Consider the following 17,372-nt stretch of genomic DNA (forward strand, 5'->3'; position numbering starts at 1 on the left):
TCATGACAAGCATGTATTTTCAGACTAGATGACCGAGAAGAGGAACAGCATTCTTAGGCATTTGATAAATAGAATTATAGGTGGACATAATTGATGGGCTTTTTTTTTAAGAGAGAAGTATTGAAACACCCATAAACTTGAGGTAAATTATTAGTTTCGTCCCTGAACTACTGATAGTCTTAAAAATATCCTTAATTGACTAACTGAACTTAAATACCATGATCTTGCAACTTGAGTGAAATACACTCTTAAATTTTCGTCAAATTTAGCAGTGTTCTCAACACTTTTTTCAGCTTTTTATTAATAGTCTCATGCTCCTACAAGAATTTGACATCACTAGCTATGTCCTGTGGCAGATCGAGGGTGTATTTGAATTCAGTTAGTCAAGTAGAGAGGTGTTTTTAAGACTGTCAATAATTCCGGAACGAAACTAATAATTTGCACCAAGTTTGGAGGTGTTTTCAATATTATTTTATATAAAATATTTGGGATAAGTTTTAAAATTTTAAAAGAATTAAACAAGTCTATTTTGACATAAAAATCACTTGACAGGGGGAGTTTGAATTTTTTTGTCAATTTTTTTTCCAAAACATAGACAATTTTTTCCTTAATGTGCTTGAATTAAAAACCTATTTGAATTGAATTTTGACTTATTTTTATCATTTTAGCTTAAAATTAAGTAATTATAAGCAATTTTAAAATTTGCTCAAACATTATAGTAACTTTAGTTCCTAAGTTATTACTTAATTCTTGTTTTAATCCTTACGTTATTCGGTAAGTATATTTAATTTTTAATTAATTAAAATTATGTTGTTTTGATTTCTAAGCTAATCAAACTAGCGGAACTAATTAGGATAACTTAACGGAATGCACATTTTAAAAACCAAAAATTAAAAAGATATTTTTAAGGATTTGAAGAGTTCAGGAAGGCTATTATCAAATATTTACTTCTAAAAAGTATTTTCATCAGTTAGAGAAAAATGCTAATGATCCCAAAAAGGTTAAGGTTAGGTGTAGGAAAGGTTGACATGATTGTTATATGCAAGTTTTGACAAGTCAAATAATAATTTTATGATTAAAATCTACACTCTTAAACAATAGTGTATGAAGAACCCTATTTATAGTTATAGAAAGTGATGTATCTATGTGATTTGATTGGTCGGTTTGAATTGAACAATTATATTTTTTGGGTGAAAACTCTAATTTGATTAGTCAGAACATGTCATATACACACTTAGTAGGATTGTAGTGGCTCATTTAACTTGATTTGGATTGCCACATAACTTTGGCACATGATGTGATTGTAGTGACTCATTTAATTTGATTTGAATTGCCACATAACTTTGACATGTGACATGATTGTAGTGGCTCATTTAATTTGTCTTGAGTTACATATCTTTGACACGTGATATAATTCTAGTGACTCATTTATTTGACTTGGATTTATTATTTAAACTACTTTCTTGAATTTAATATAATCCAAATTAAACAGGAGAAACAACAAATGCTGAATCTTTTGTTGCTTTCTCTTCTAAACAAAAATGCATTTTCTGTCGATAGGAAGTATGCAAGCAAAAACATGATTATTTTCTTAATCATGTTAAGGAATTGACAAACACAATTAAAAAATTGACATTTGATATTGTTGTACCTTCATCAAAGAAAATTGCACAACCTTTGAAATGTAGGAAGTTGAAAAAATTAATTTTCATATCACTATCTAATCTAAAAAAAAAGACCACAAATATAAAGTCCTGTTGCTCCACTATCTATTCTACCTTCGATAAATGTTCCCTCAACGTCAAAAGGCAAGGAAAAAGTCACTTCTGATGTGCCGTAACAATATCCATTTTAAGGTTATAACATCTTTGGCGAGGGTCCAACTCAATTAATGTCCTCGTTCTCGAAATGAATACGTGAGGGTCTTTACAAGCATCATGCACAAAAGTAAGCCAACAATGAACTATTATGGGGAAAGGTACAAGTACCCCCTAGACTATGACCCAAATCTCATAGACACACATTAACTAAACTAAGGTCCTATTACCCCCCTTGAACTCCTTTTTTTTTTTGTAATTTTGTACACCTTTGTGGCTTACTTGGCATCCAAGAATCTCCCACGCGCCTCAATTACGTGGAATCACGGAGTGTGCCACGTAGGCCAAAAGGTGCACCAAATTATATATAAAATGAGTTCAGGGGGGTAATAGGACTTCAGTTTTGTTAAGGTGTGTCTCTGCGATTTTGGTCATAGTCTAGGGGGGTACTTATGCCTTCTCCCAACAATTATTAATGTTCTTGATGTCCACTAATTAATTTAATTTAATATTTATACAATTATAGAAAAGAAAAGGATGGGCACTACATGGTTAAATGCTCTAGTGTTGGATTCGAACAACTAGATTTTGTAGTTGCATTTTCAAAGACAGAATTGATTTTACCTAATGTCTCAACTCAACAAGTGTTTGAATGATGAGGTATAACCATGTCCACTTATCTTTGGATTAACAGTTGTTGATACATACATACATAGGCCTAACCCATTGGTTCCCCCTAAAGTTGGCACTGGCTTTCACTTAGACAACTCAACTAAGATTTGTTCATTTTAGACACCTCATGTCATATTTTACTATGTCATTTTAATATATTTTTAACAATCAGTCAAATATATAAGATGTATGTAACACACTCGTCGATGACGTGTCAAAGTGACAAATTAAATAAAAACATGTGGCATATATGTTAAAATAACTCTCAAATAATGATTTTTTTAATTAAAAAAATAAGTGGCCAGTGACTAAATGACATGTGGATTTTTGCACAAAAAATTAAAAAATAAATGTCACGACCCAGGAGCACCCCCAAGTCGTAACAAGGCGTACTCGACCCCGAAGGGGTCTTATACAAGCCACATAGTCATTCATTGCATTCAATAATGAAAATAGTGTGGAATAATAAAAAAAACTTATTTACATCCACACATTTAAACTTCTTAAAACAACTTTAAAAACACACAGCGGAAGTCTAAGTCTCACATGGCCATCTTAGACACAGTCGCAAAACATAAGTAGGGACACGGCCCTTTACAATCAAAAGAAGTCTATTACATGAACAAAAGAACTTAAAAATCTTATCCTCGAATCCATGAGGACATACCAAGTCTTGGAGGAAAGCAATCCAACACTTCAAACTAGCTAGGAGGGATCACTTGCCGGAACCTACACTTATAGTAAAAGTATGAAGAATATGGGTTAGTACACAAAATGTACTAAGTATGATGACCATGCAAAACATGCTTNAAACTCACATGTGAGGCTCTAGTTTCACTCTATCATTTTCCGAGTCGTTACAATAAACCAACCCCACCCAGATTCGCCCCACCCACCCCAACCCAAGGGAACCCACCCAAATCGTTTTCTCCGTTCTTCCNGGAACGCACCCAGATCGTTTTCTCCGTTCTTCCAGCCCCACCCACCCAACATCTTATCCACCTCTGCTCACCCTAACCCCACCCATATTTTCTTCTCCACCCCTCTCCCACCCCACCAATCATCTTCTTCAAGATTTGTGATTGAAGAGGAAAAAGTGCTAACAAATTCTAGAAGTGACAAGTCATCGAATTCGGCTTAGTTTGACGATTGTTCTAACTCGAATAGATAGCAAACACACACGTACTACTACTCAAAATTAAGTCGAGATTATTCATGAATCCATAACTTTTTGCTACTCTTCTTCTTTACGACAACATGAATCGTGGGTCTTCTAATGAGTTGAAATTCATTTTTTTTTGTGAAATCTCTTCGTGTTGAAATTTGATTTTATTGTCTGAAGCATCATCAAACCTATTTCTCCATTGAAGGAGTTCAAGTTTTGGGAGATGGTGGCTGAAAAATGGAGAAGAAAAATGAATAAAATAAAATAAAAATGATTAAATGAGTCTTTCATGTGCTGGTATTGAGTAAACTACACTCACTATTCCATGTCAACAAAAAGTATCAAAATGACACAGCGAAACATGACATGAGGTGTCTAAAATGAGCAAAGCTTAGTTAAGGTGTCTAAGTGAAAATTGTTGTCAACTTTAGGGGGTCACCGATGGGTTAGGCATACATACATACCTACGTACGTACGTACATACATACATACATATACATACATACATACATACACATACATACATACATACATATATATACATAAATACATACATATATGCATGTGTGCAACATCTTGATGTAATTTTTTACCATCTGTGGAAGAAGTCGAAACAGCAGCTTAATTCAAAATAAATTCTACTATATATTGCTATTGAATATTACATCAAGAATCACAAATATTAGAGATATTTCTATAAAACACCTATATTAAAATTTATAACATTTATATGTCGATTTGGTTCCGGTTGTTTAAAACTCAATGCAAAATCAAACCAAATCAAATATAGTCGCGTTTTTTATACGATTTGGTTTGATTTTTCTATTTGGGACAGTTTGCGGTTTGATTTTGTTCACCCCTAGATCCCTAGGTGCAACTATGGATATAGAATTGTTGATTCTTTTCATTCAAGTGTTGGACAATTTGCCTTGTGTCCATCTCTGAAGCATTGCCAATGCTGCCTTAGGTTGGTCCATTGGAACCATATGACCTGCATCATGAACCTTGAGGAATGTCAAAGGTCCATGATTCTTTTGAACTCCTTTATCCTCACCATCTACTGTAAAATTAATGGATGGTGCAGCACCAAAGTCTCTTTTCCCAGACCATTCCATTGCATGCACCCAATTTGAGTTCCCTATATAAACGTCAACAAATCGCGATAGTTTAGTTGTTAAACAAGGCAAGTTGGCATAATACATAATTATGACACTTAACTTGACTTCAGCTGACAACTATGACCTTTAATTTCGAGTGTGCACAAATAAACACTTAAACTTGTATACAATTTAACAAATAGACACATTCGTCAAACATGATGTCCTACATAGCAATTTTGTGTCCCATGTGTATTATGACACGTGTGTCTACTTGTTCACTTTTATATAAGTTTAAGTGTCTACTTGTGCATATCCAAAATTGGGAGGCATAGATGTCAGCTGGAGCCAAGTTAAAGGATATTTATGTATTATGCCTATTAAACCATATGAAGAGTTAGAGTTCTCCAATGGTCATTCAACTAATAATTGTTACTTTCTTTGTTAAAGAAAATTGGACTCAAGAAATGCGACTTTCTGAGATAACAATTATCAGTTGAATGAATGATCATATGAGAAATCAATCGAATGACCATATGAAGTTTACCAAGCCAGTTGCACATAAGGTCATACTCTCCCGCGTAAATGAGTAGATTGATACCATCCTCAATAAGTGGAGGAATACCAACTACAAAACTCTTCATCATATCCGTACCCAACGCCTGTTTAACTATAGAACTACATGACACAAACTCAATGTCACCAACACCAAGGGCACGCTTAACTTGGTTGTCGTTGAGGTAAGTTTCCATCCTCGAGAAGTCATAGCAAAGGTTACCTTCGCAAGTCTTCCGTATATCATAGTACTGCGACATGTCAAGGGTCATAAACCGTTTGATAGTTAGAAATCAAATACTTGTATGACTCTGTTTTCACATAGGAACAAAAAAAAACCCGAATTTTCCTCTGCTTCCTTACATTTTTGTCACCCACAATGTCCATTATACTGCTGAAGATATTTGTGCAATCTTGAAATGCATACAAGCAAGCATCTTCACCACCATTTCCTACCAATATTTTCACAAAAACGACAATGTAAGTTATTTTTTACGCCATCAAATCACCTTAAACAAAATATATGTGCAGCTGACCATAATAAGTAGAACTAGAGACATGGAAAATAATGCAAGTGGAACAAAAAAGTTACCACAAGACTTAATTTGCTGTAGACATTTCGGATATAATTTGATTATGTTGTCGTAATCAGTTTGATTGATCAATTTCATATCCAAAGCATAGTCAGTATACGATTTGAACTGGATTTCTGGATTTGTCATTCCATTTCCGATGGCAAATCCCTGATCGAATAATTCATTAAGTAGACATCAGTATTAATACGAATTCTGTTGAAAATACCGGGAGACGACTTATTAAAGTCAGAAAAAAGTAGTATACCTTAAGGTTTATGTGAATTCCTTCTTTCTTTTTGTTTCCTTGGTGAACACGAGAAGCAAATGCAGGGATATAGTGCCCTGCATACGATTCTCCAGTAATGTAGAAATCATTATTTACATACTCTGGATGCGTGTTAAAGAAGGCCTATAATCAAATATAACATCTATTTAGTATTAATACAAATCAAATTCGTATTTGGAAAAAGAAAAAAGGGGGAACCAACCTGTATGAAGTCATAAAGGTCATTGCTTATATCTGTTTCATTGTGACGAATATCGCGATTATCAGAAGTATAACTAAAACCAGTCCCCGTTGGTTGATCAATGTATATAAGATTTGAGACCTGTAGATTCTCAGAGACTAATGTCAGTATAAATCTTATTCTTAAATCTTAACTAGGACTAGGATCAAATAATATAAAAGACCAAAAATGAGTAGCCATTCTCCAAAATATATTATGATTCAGTTGGAGGCACGCAATTGAAGTTGACATTCATCCAATGAAGATAATATCAATGATCTAAAAGACCAAATTATTAATTAGTTTAGATGGTCTTGGAAACTCCAGGATAACCAGTTGTCGCGACAACATTTGTCACAACCTCTGTCCTTTGGGTGAACACTTTGTGTGCACTGGGTAAACCGTCATTATGTAATATCCTACAAACCACACATAGGATGTAAGTTGCACTAGAAAAGCCCTGTGCGAAAGGCTCGACACAAAAGACAAGGATTGATCTCAGGTCATCTCTGTGGATGACCATAGATGATCTTTATAGTTTGTGTTATAAACATTAGTTATAAGTTAGAAATTGTAACTTAACTTTTTGACTTATTTTTTAATTTGAAATTTTAAAATAACTTTTTGAATTATAGTTATTTGATTGTTAAATATTGAATTAAATGAGTTGAACTAAAATATGTGTCTTTGATTTAATATAAATTTAATTGTATCATTTTTTCGGTAAACAACAAATATTATAAAAGTGCTTTAAAATTATTTTAATATAAAAACACCTAAAATAAATTAATCCAAACAGAATTAAAGCTCAATGTTTGAACTTCTTCATATGGTCTGTATATTTTGGACTAAATAACTGTCATTTTCTCATTTTTAAATATTGCTCCATAACTCAAGTTGGTAGTGTGGGGTTCCAGCCCCATTTTCCATTGTTAAAGTCTCACTTTGCTGCAAATTGGTGCAAATCTCTACAACCACAAGATCACCATTATTTTCAAACCAAATCTTACCAAGAAACCTACCAAAGTTTGAAATATTGGTTCTTTCATGATGTCGCTGATGACATCGTAGGTACAAGTTTTTTATNAAGCCTCACTTTACTGCAAATTGGTGCAAATCTCTACAACCATAAGATCACCATTATTTTCAAACCAAATCTTACCAAGAAACCTACCAAAGTTTGAAATATTGGTTCTTGCATGATGTCGCTGATGACATCGTAGGTACAAGTTTTTTTTTCTATAAATAGAGCACTCTTGCTCATTTGTAAGAACACACCAAGGTAGAGAGAAAAATCATTTAGAGAGCAAAATGAGGTATTCCATAGACTATATGAGAAAAATAGTTGTGAAGAAAAATAGAGTATGATCGATATTTTAGTAAGGTGGAAAATCAAAAGAGTATTATTCCTTTTGAGTGTGTTGTAGTCGCTTTGAGTATTGTATTCGTGACTACACAGTGTAAAATTTTTTTGCTATAGTGATATGAGTATGCTCTATGGTTGTAGCACAGTCTGAACTTTCACATAAAAAAAAATTTACTTTGGTTTGCAATAGCTTTATTTTTTGGGGAAACGATGGAAGCCAATACAAGTAGAATGTTTATTTTGAATGGTGTTAATTATTCCATTTGGAAGGGGGAAATGGAAGATCTGTTTTATGTCAACAATTTTTTATCAACCAGTCTTTACCACTATAAAGCCTGAAAATAAAACAGAAAAAGAGTGAAATTTGTTGCACTGACAGGTTTGTGAATTTATTAGGCAATGAGTTGACGATAATATGTTGAACCATATTTCTGGAGAAACACATGCTCGAATTCTATGGGAGCATCTTGTAAGTTTGTATGCTCAGAAGACTGAAAATAATAAGATGCTCTTGATAAGGCATATGCTAAGTCTAAAATATCATGATGGTTCTCCAATGACAGATCACCTAAATAATTTTCAGGAAATCATGAACCAATTATTTGCTATGGGAATCAAGTTAGATGAAGAAATTCAAGGCTTGCTCTTACTTGGTTCCCTACCAGACTCTTGGAAAACATTAAAAACTTCTTTATCAAATTACACTTCGGATTGTGTGATCTCTATGGATCGCCAAGAGTAGTGTCTTGAAAGTAGAGATGAGAAGAAAATCTCTAGGTTCTTCTTCGTCGGATATCCTAGTGTATGGCCCTAGGGGTAGAAACAAAACTCGTGGTTCTCATAATAGAGAACAATATAAGAGCAAATTCAGAGGCAGACTTAAGGATATTGAATGATATCATTGTGGCATGAAACAACACACAAATAAGTTTTGTTGGAAGTTGACAAGGGAGAACAAAGACAAAGAAAAAATTAAAGAAGATGACAATAAAAATTTCCTAGACACCGTCACCACCGAAGATCTTATTACCATGCTTGATACGGATTTGATAAATATTACTTGTTATGAGTCAAGCTGGGTTGTGGACACTGGTGCTGCATCTCATGTGACATCAAGGAAGGGTTTTTTCTCTTTATATAATCATGGTGATTTTGGAACCTTGAGTATGGGTAATAAGATTGTATCTAGGGTGGTTGATATTGATACAATTTGTTTGGAAACTAGTGTTGGAACTAAACTAGTTTTAAACAATGTGAAACATGCACCTGATGCTCGTCTGCACTTAATTTTTGTTGTTGTTTTGGATGATGAAGGATATGTTAGTACCAACGGTGATAGAAAGTGGAAACTCATTAAGGGTTCCTAGATTGTGGCTCGTGGCAACAAACGACTTGGTCTATAATGGACTACGACTTCTACTTGTGTTGATATGGTGAATGTAGTTGAGAGTGATAGCTCTTCAATGTTATGGCACAAGAGGCTTAGCCACATCAGTGACAAAGAACTTAATGTTTTGGCCAAGAAGAAATTATTTTCAAATTTTTCAAAGTGCTAAATTAGAAAGGTGTGAGCATTGTTTGCCTGGAAAACAAATAGAGTTTCCTTCTACTCCAATCCTCCTTTAAGAAAGACAGGGTTGTTTGAGATGGTGCACTCTGATTTGTGTGGTCGAATGAAGGTAAGGGTATTGGGTGGTGCACTCTAATTTGTGTGGTCGAATGAAGGTAAGGGTATTGGGTGGTGCACTCTACTTTGTCACTTTTATTGATGACTGCTCGAGAAAACTAAGTTTATGTCTTGAATACTAAAGACCAAGTGTTAGGTGTCTTCAAGTAGTTTAAGGCTTCAGATGAAAGAGAAACTAGTAAGAAGCTCAAATGTATTTGTATTGATAACGGTAGTGAATATTGTGGACCGTTTGATGAATACTGCAAGCATCAAGGTATTAGACACCAGAAGACTCTTCGTAAGACTCCTCAGCTTAATGGTTTCACTGAGAGGATGAACAGGACCTTAATGGAAAGAGTTAGATGTTTGCTTTCTGAAGCAAAGTTGCCGAACTTATTTTGGGGTAAGGCTTTATTGACCGTTGCACATGCCATTAATCTATCTCCTACTACTGTTGCTTTGCAAAGTGATGTTCTAAATAGAGTTTGATATGGAAAGGATGTTTCCTATGACCATTTGAGAGTATTTGGTTGCAAACCTTTTGTACATGTATCGAAAGATGAGAGGTCAAAGTTAGATGTCAAGACAAGGCAGGGCATCTTCATTTAATTTGGCCTTGATGAATTTGATTACAGGCTATATGATCTAATTGAGAAGAAACTTGTGAGAAGCTGTGATATTTTTTTCATGGAGAAGCAAACATTGTTGGAAAAACGCATACAAAAAAAATATCACGGCTTGTCACAAGTTTCTTCTCAATTGGATCATATAGCCTATAACCAAATTCATCTAGGCCATATCCAATGAAGATGCACTACCTTGTCTTTGCATCTAACTTTGACCTCTTATCTTTCAGCACATGTACAAAAGCTTTGCAACCGAATACTCTCAAGTGGTCATAGGAAACATACTTTCTATACCAAACTCTATTTGGAAAATCACTTTGCAAAGCAACAACAGGATATATATTAATAACATATGCAAGGGTCAATAAAGCTTCACCTCAAAATGAGTTCGACAACTTTGCTTCAGAAAGAAAATATCTAACTCTTTCATTCAAGGTCCTGTTCATCCTCTCATTCAAACCATTAAGCTGAGGAGTCTTAGGAGGAGTCTTCTAGTATCTAATATCTTGATGCTTGCAGCATTCGTCAAACCGTTTATAATATTCACCATTGTTATCAGTACGAATACATTCTAGTTTTTTTCTACTTTCTCTTTCAACTGAAGCCTGAAACTGCTTGAAGACATCTAATACTTGGTCTTTAGTCTTCAAGACATAAATTCAAAGTTTTCTCAAGCAGTCATCAATAAAAATGACAGAGTAGAGTGAACCACCCGATGTCCTTACCTTCATTAGACCACATAAATTAGAGTGCACCAACTCAAGCAACTCTGTCTTTCTTGAAGGAGGCTTAGAGTTAAAGGAAATTCTATTTTGTTTTCCATGCTAGAAATTGCTCACACCTTTCTAATTTAGCACTTTGGAAATCTGAAACAATTTCTTCTTGGCCAGAACATTAAGTCCTTTCTTACTAATCTGGCTAAGCATCTTGTGCCATAACGTTGAAGAGTTATTGCTCTCAATTGCATTCACCATATCAACGCAAGTAGAAGTCGTAGTCCAGTATAGACTATGGTGTTTGTTACCACGAACCACAATCAAGGAACCCTTAATGAGTTTCCCTTTTTCATCACAATTGGTACTAACATATCATTCATCATCCAAAACACCAACAGTTATTAGGTGTAGACAAACATCGGGTGTATGTTTCACATTGTTTAAAACTAGTTTAGTTCCAACACTAGTTTCCAAGCAAATTGTACCAATCCCAACCATCCTAGATACAGTCTCATTATCCATACTTAAGGTTCCAAAATCACCAAGAGTATGGAAAGAGAAAAAATCCCTTTTGATGTCACATGAGATGCGACACCAATGTCCACAACCCAGCTTAACGAATCACATGCAATATTTATCAGATCCACATAAGGATGAGAAGATCTTCGGTGGTGATGGTGGCTAGAAAATTTTCATTGACATCTTATTTAGTTTTCTCTTTTTCTCTGTTCTCCCTTTTCAACTTTGGGTAAAACTTTTTTATGTGCTCTTTCATGCCACAATGATAGCACTCAATGTCCTTGAGTTTGTCTCTAGATTTGTTCCTATTTTATTCTCTATTTTGAGAACCACGAGTTTTGTTTCTCCCCCTAGGTCCACTAGGACATCCATTGCAGAAGAACCTAGAGATTTTTTTTCTCATCTCTTCATTCAAGACACTACTCTCGGTGAAATCCATAGAGATCACACCATTCAAAGCGCAATTTGATAAAGAAGTTCTAAATATTTCCCAAGAGTTTGGTAGNTGTCACATGAGATGCGACACCAATGTCCACAACCCAGCTTAACGCATCACATGCAATGTTTATCAGATCCACATAAGGATGAGAAGATCTTCGGTGGTGATGGTGGCTAGAAACTTTTCATTGACATCTTATTTAGTTTTCTCTTTTTCTCTATTCTCTCTCTTCAACTTCGGGTAAAACTTCTTTATGTGCTCTTTCATGCTACAATGATAGCACTCAATGTCCTTGAGTTTACCTCTAGATTTGTTCCTATTTTATTCTCTATTTTGAGAACCACGAGTTTTGTTTCTCCCCCTAGGTCCACTAGGACATCCATTGCAGAAGAACCTAGAGATTTTTTTTCTCATCTCTTCATTCAAGACACTACTCTCGGTGAAATCCATAGAGATCACACCATTCAAAGCGCAATTTGATAAAGAAGTTCTAAATATTTCCCAAGAGTTTGGTAGGAAACCAAGTAGTAGCAAGTCTTGAATTTCTCTATCAAACTTGATGCCCATAGCAAATAATTGGTTCATGATCCCTTGAAAATTATTGAGGTGATATGTCATTAGAGAACCATCATGATATTTTAGACTTAACATCTGCTTTATCAAGAACGTCTTATTATTTTCAATCTTCCGAGCATACAAACTTTCAAGATGCTCTCATAGGATTAGAGCATGTATTTCTCCAGAAATATTGTTCAACACATGATTATTGTCAACCCATTGCCTAATAAATCTACAAATTTGTTTGTGCAACAGATTCCACTCTTCTTCTATTTTATTTTCAGGCTTTACAGTGGTAAAGATTGGTTGATAAAAATTATTGACATAAAGCATATCTTCCATTTTTTCCTTTCAAATGGTATAATTAACACCATTCAAAGTAACCATTCTACTTGTGTTGGATTCCATAGTTTTCTCCAAAAAAATATAGCTATTATAAACCAAAGTAAATCTTTTTTGATGTGGTGGTTCAGACAGTGTTGCAACCACTGAGCATACTAAGATAAAACCTTGACTCTGATACTAGTTTGTTGGAAAAATATAGACTAACACAAAAATATATATGATCAAAATAATGAAATAAAATGGGAAAACAATAACACCAATTTGTAGCAAAGTGGGACTTTAACAATGGAAAATGGAGCTGGAAGCCCACAAATGATATTAAAAATTATTTTAATTTAGAAATACCTAAAATAAATTAATCCAAACAAAATTAAAGCTCAATATTTGAACTTCTTCATATTGTCTATATGTTTTGGATTAAGTAACTGTCATTTTCTCATTTTTAAATATTGCTCCATAACTCATTTTGGTAGGGGTATTGTTGGAAGTTTATTTGAATAAAATTACTATGTAACAATTATTTTAAATGAAGGGGTGTCTTTTAAATTAAAGCGCGTGTTCTTTCATTATTTGGTTAAAAGTAATTCTATCTAAAATCAATTTCTTCAGATTTGAATATAACTTTTGCAGAGTATCTCTCTGTATGGCATTCTCAAGTATTCTTTTCTTTTTCAAAAAGATCAAGTCCAAACTCTTTCTTTTCTATAGAATATTTTTCACTACTGTTTTAGTGTGGAAATTCAAAAGCTTATCATATCCATTAAAACTATTGTGTGTTCAATCTCATGAGGAGAGGGAGCAAACATAGTATTTTTAGGAAAACATTTCACACATATTTCAAGCCTTTAATTTCGTATTTATTGTTCATATTGTCAAATGTTCACGGAGCATATATATATATATATATATATATATATATATATTATTATAACATCTTTAAAATTTTAAGTTATATTAAGTATGAGCTACGACTTCAATTTCTAAAGAATTTAAATTTGACTAAGCATAAATTCAATCAAAAATTAAAAATTAGTATATTTTCAAAAGCAATTTAATTATGCAATTTCAAAGAAGATGGCTCTTGTGGTTAGCCGACAGAGACATATTTAAATGGCAAAAAATGAGTTCTGAAACTTTGGAACTCTGCTCACATGGTTGGTCTTTCTGTCAAACATTTAAACTTCACATGTCATAGTAGGGCCAAAGGTTTTAACCGAAAGTATTGTATCATATATTATATTGATATTATTAAGGCTGATTATTTTACTTAATTGATATTAATTAGTATTGATATAATTAAGATTTCTTGTTTAGAAATTATTCGTTAGTCAATAATAGTATAAGAATGTATGTATATTATTGTGGTATCATTCAGGTTTCTTGTTCAGAAATTACTCATTAATCAATAATACTATAATAGTATATATATACTCTTATAGTATCATTGATTAATGAGTAATTTCTAAACAAAAAATCTTAATGATACCAATGTAGTATATATATATATATATTTAGTATCAATTAAGGTAAATTATCAGCTTTAATGATACCAATATAGCATATGATACTTATTTAGTATCAGTCAAGCGAAATTAGTTAGGGATATATAATATAATTATTTAGTGGAATATAAATGTGAAGGGGTATATGTTTGTAATTATTTTACATTTATGAGGTATTTACTTAATTTCCCTTATAAATTTTCATCGTAAGAACGAATGTTACGTGCTAACGTTGTTGAAACTCTATTTTATAAAATATTTTTCATATTTATTATTGTGTACACATTCAATTATTTGAGGAATATCTCCACAGTAAAAACCCAAAATAAACATTAAATTTATTGATTAAGTTAATATATATTAAAGTTTAGAGATAGATCGAGCACTAAAATTCACGCAAGTCAATAAGCGTTAAACTACTTCAAATTAAAAATAAAAATAAAAATAAAAATAAAAAAATTTACTAATTACTCACAACTTATGACCAGTAAGATGTCAAATTAAAGAAGATTAGTTGAGAAGATACTTTGCATAAGAGCAAAATGTTCAATAACAAGTTGCCAATAATTGCTTCATACATTTCAATTTGTTTTTCTAATTCTGACAAAAGACGGAATTTGTTTCAATTTATTTTTTTGATTATGACAATAGACATATATATATATATATATATATATATCAAACTAACTGTTAATGTTGTAATTTTAAAAATGTCAATTAAAATTAATAAGTTACCTTGTCCCAGCCAAATTCATTCCAGACAAGAGACATGTTATGTGATATTTGAAAAGGTCCATTTTCATAAAACAAAGCCAATTCACTGCTGCAACCCGGCCCTCCTGTTAGCCACATCACTACTGGATCATTCTTGTTACTCCTTGATTCAAAGAAAAAATAAAACATCCTATACACAACAAAAAATATATATTTAATTTTTCATTAATTAATTAAAATCATTATAATATGAATTGAATAAAAACAAAAGAATCTCAATGATGAAATAATACAATTCAGATTTTGAAAGTCAATTTTTTTTTGTCTTAATCATATATTCATACATTGATTTTTTCAAGTCTTAATTCAAAATATTTAAAAGATATATAAATAAATTATAGTAAAAAAAGACCTAGTTTGAATTTTGAAAAATGTCTCATAAATCAAGACGAATGATTAATAATAATCATAGATAAAATGGATTAGATTTCTCAGATGATAACTAATATATACTTTATCATCTTATTAAGTCACATTTCTTTCCGACTCCAATTTTCTTAAATAAAATATAATAATTTTCCAAGATAATTAATATTTATGTGTGATTATCTAAGAAATTAATTCGAGATAAGAAATAGAACCTTGCAGCTTTACTATGTAGAAGATGATAATAACCAGCATGATGCCCCAAGTCTTGAACAGTAGCACCAGAATGACCAAGATAAGATAAATTCAACTTCTTTTCAAATAGTCTATGTTGATCAGCTATTTGATCTTTTGAAGAAACAATAATATTTATGTCATGTTTAGGGAATAAGTTAAGTTGTCTAAAGAATTTTTCAGTCATTGTTTTCATAGGATCATGGGAATCCAAGAAATTTTTTGATGAGGATGAAAGAACATGAGAAAGAGAAACAAGAAAAATAGTTAGGAAGAGAAGAGAGAATATTGATGAAGAAGCCATTTTTTTACCCTTTAAGATTTGAATGGAGAGTTTTGTGATGTAAGGGGAAATATGAGTGTTATTATAAGAGCAGGGATAATTGAGCATAGAGAAAAATCATACTCTTAATTTTATTATGGATGAGGCACAATTAGCAGGGGAGGACCTAGGTTGTGTCTAGGGGTTCACCCGAACCCCCTCGATCAAAAAATTACACTATATATATAGGACCAAATTCTGAATTTATGTGTAGACATATTAAAATGAACCCCCTGAAAATAAGTGAGAAGTTTTAGCTCAATGGATAAGGGGTTCAGCAGTGGCTTTTACGTGAATTCGAATCCCATGCGTAGAAATTCCTCTTCTCTTAATTTTTTTTACCCTTTTTAATGCATGAAATTGGGCTCAACTTTCGGGCTTGGATCATCTTCTCTTTTTCATTATTTTTTCTCTTTTATGTCATTTTTTTTCTAATTTATTTTTGTTTAAATTTATTAGACACATATTTTTTTATTCTTCTTATATCTATTAGTCATCTTATTTCAACATAATTTTATGTACAACTCTTTAAAAATTATGAATTATATATATAAAGATAAATTAGATGTAATTGAATGAAGAAACTAAAAATCGTCAATATCCTTTTAATAATATATATTTAATAGAATTCATGGAATTTCTTTTCTATTTTTTCAATTCTATTTTAGAGAGCTGGAAACTAAAGTTATTTGATTTATTTGTCATTTTTTTTCAACAAGTGATGACTAACCTAGTATAAAATTACTATAAAACTACACGGACTAAAAAATTGACGATGTCATTTATTTATCTTCTGAATATACATTATAATATTAGTAAATCTATACTTACACGCTATTAGAGAATCTTGATAATTTTCCTAGTAATATGTGTTTGAATGGATACTAATTTAAAAAAATTTAAAATGCAAAATAAAGTAAAACATTACAAAATAAAAGTATAAAAAGTACAAGAAATTTTAAGAGTGTTCAATGGAGCGGGGTAAAAGTAGGAAGAAATGTTTAATGTGGTACGATAAGGTAATATAAATTTAGCGGGTTAAGGTAAATATTTTTCTTCTCCGTCTCGCTTCCTTTTTCATCCTTTAATTTTCACGTGTTTTAGGAATTAACTTATGCAATACAATTGATCCACTAATTTTTTTTTTATCAATGTAGCTTTGTTCTCAATATCTTTAATTAGTTTGGTGTTAACTTTTATCAACCAATGAGATACCTTGTACAAAAAGCATATCGGGGTTACTACTCTCACCGCGCACTTACATTACCACATGAGCTTCTTCTTTAAATTTCGAACCACTTGAGCTTAATTCCTAGATCCGCCACTGACCATTAGTACTAGTTGTATGAAGGAATTATTTTATTAATTTATATTTTGACTCATGGAATCTACATTATATTTTTCTTCTTTGCCATTTATTCTCTTTCCTACTCTTTTTTCATTTTATATTTTTTCTAAATCTTTTTGAAACCAATATAATTACTCCTTTAGTTTGTATAAATGAAAATAGTTTATTTTTTTAAAATTATTATTTTTATCTAAATAATTA

At 32.1% G+C, this 17,372-nt stretch overlaps 2 protein-coding genes across 4 annotated transcripts in view; both read right to left on the reverse strand.

The window, feature by feature from the left end:
* The window catches only part of LOC125869305 (uncharacterized), a 279,493-nt gene that overhangs the window by 192,465 nt on the left and 69,656 nt on the right, over nucleotides 1-17,372 (reverse strand). The window lies entirely within an intron of this gene.
* Nucleotides 4,263-15,878, reverse strand: LOC125869280 (serine carboxypeptidase-like). Its single transcript, XM_049549847.1, has 8 exons — nucleotides 15,483-15,878; nucleotides 14,863-15,031; nucleotides 6,370-6,489; nucleotides 6,147-6,290; nucleotides 5,899-6,049; nucleotides 5,670-5,758; nucleotides 5,299-5,557; nucleotides 4,263-4,792 (listed from the first exon to the last, which is right to left on the reverse strand). Exons 1-8 carry the CDS (start codon nucleotides 15,803-15,805, stop codon nucleotides 4,563-4,565), a joined length of 1,485 nt encoding a protein of 494 aa, XP_049405804.1. The 5' UTR covers nucleotides 15,806-15,878; the 3' UTR covers nucleotides 4,263-4,562.

This window comes from Solanum stenotomum, chromosome 6, assembly GCF_019186545.1.
Source record: "Solanum stenotomum isolate F172 chromosome 6, ASM1918654v1, whole genome shotgun sequence".
Taxonomy (NCBI): domain Eukaryota; kingdom Viridiplantae; phylum Streptophyta; class Magnoliopsida; order Solanales; family Solanaceae; genus Solanum; species Solanum stenotomum.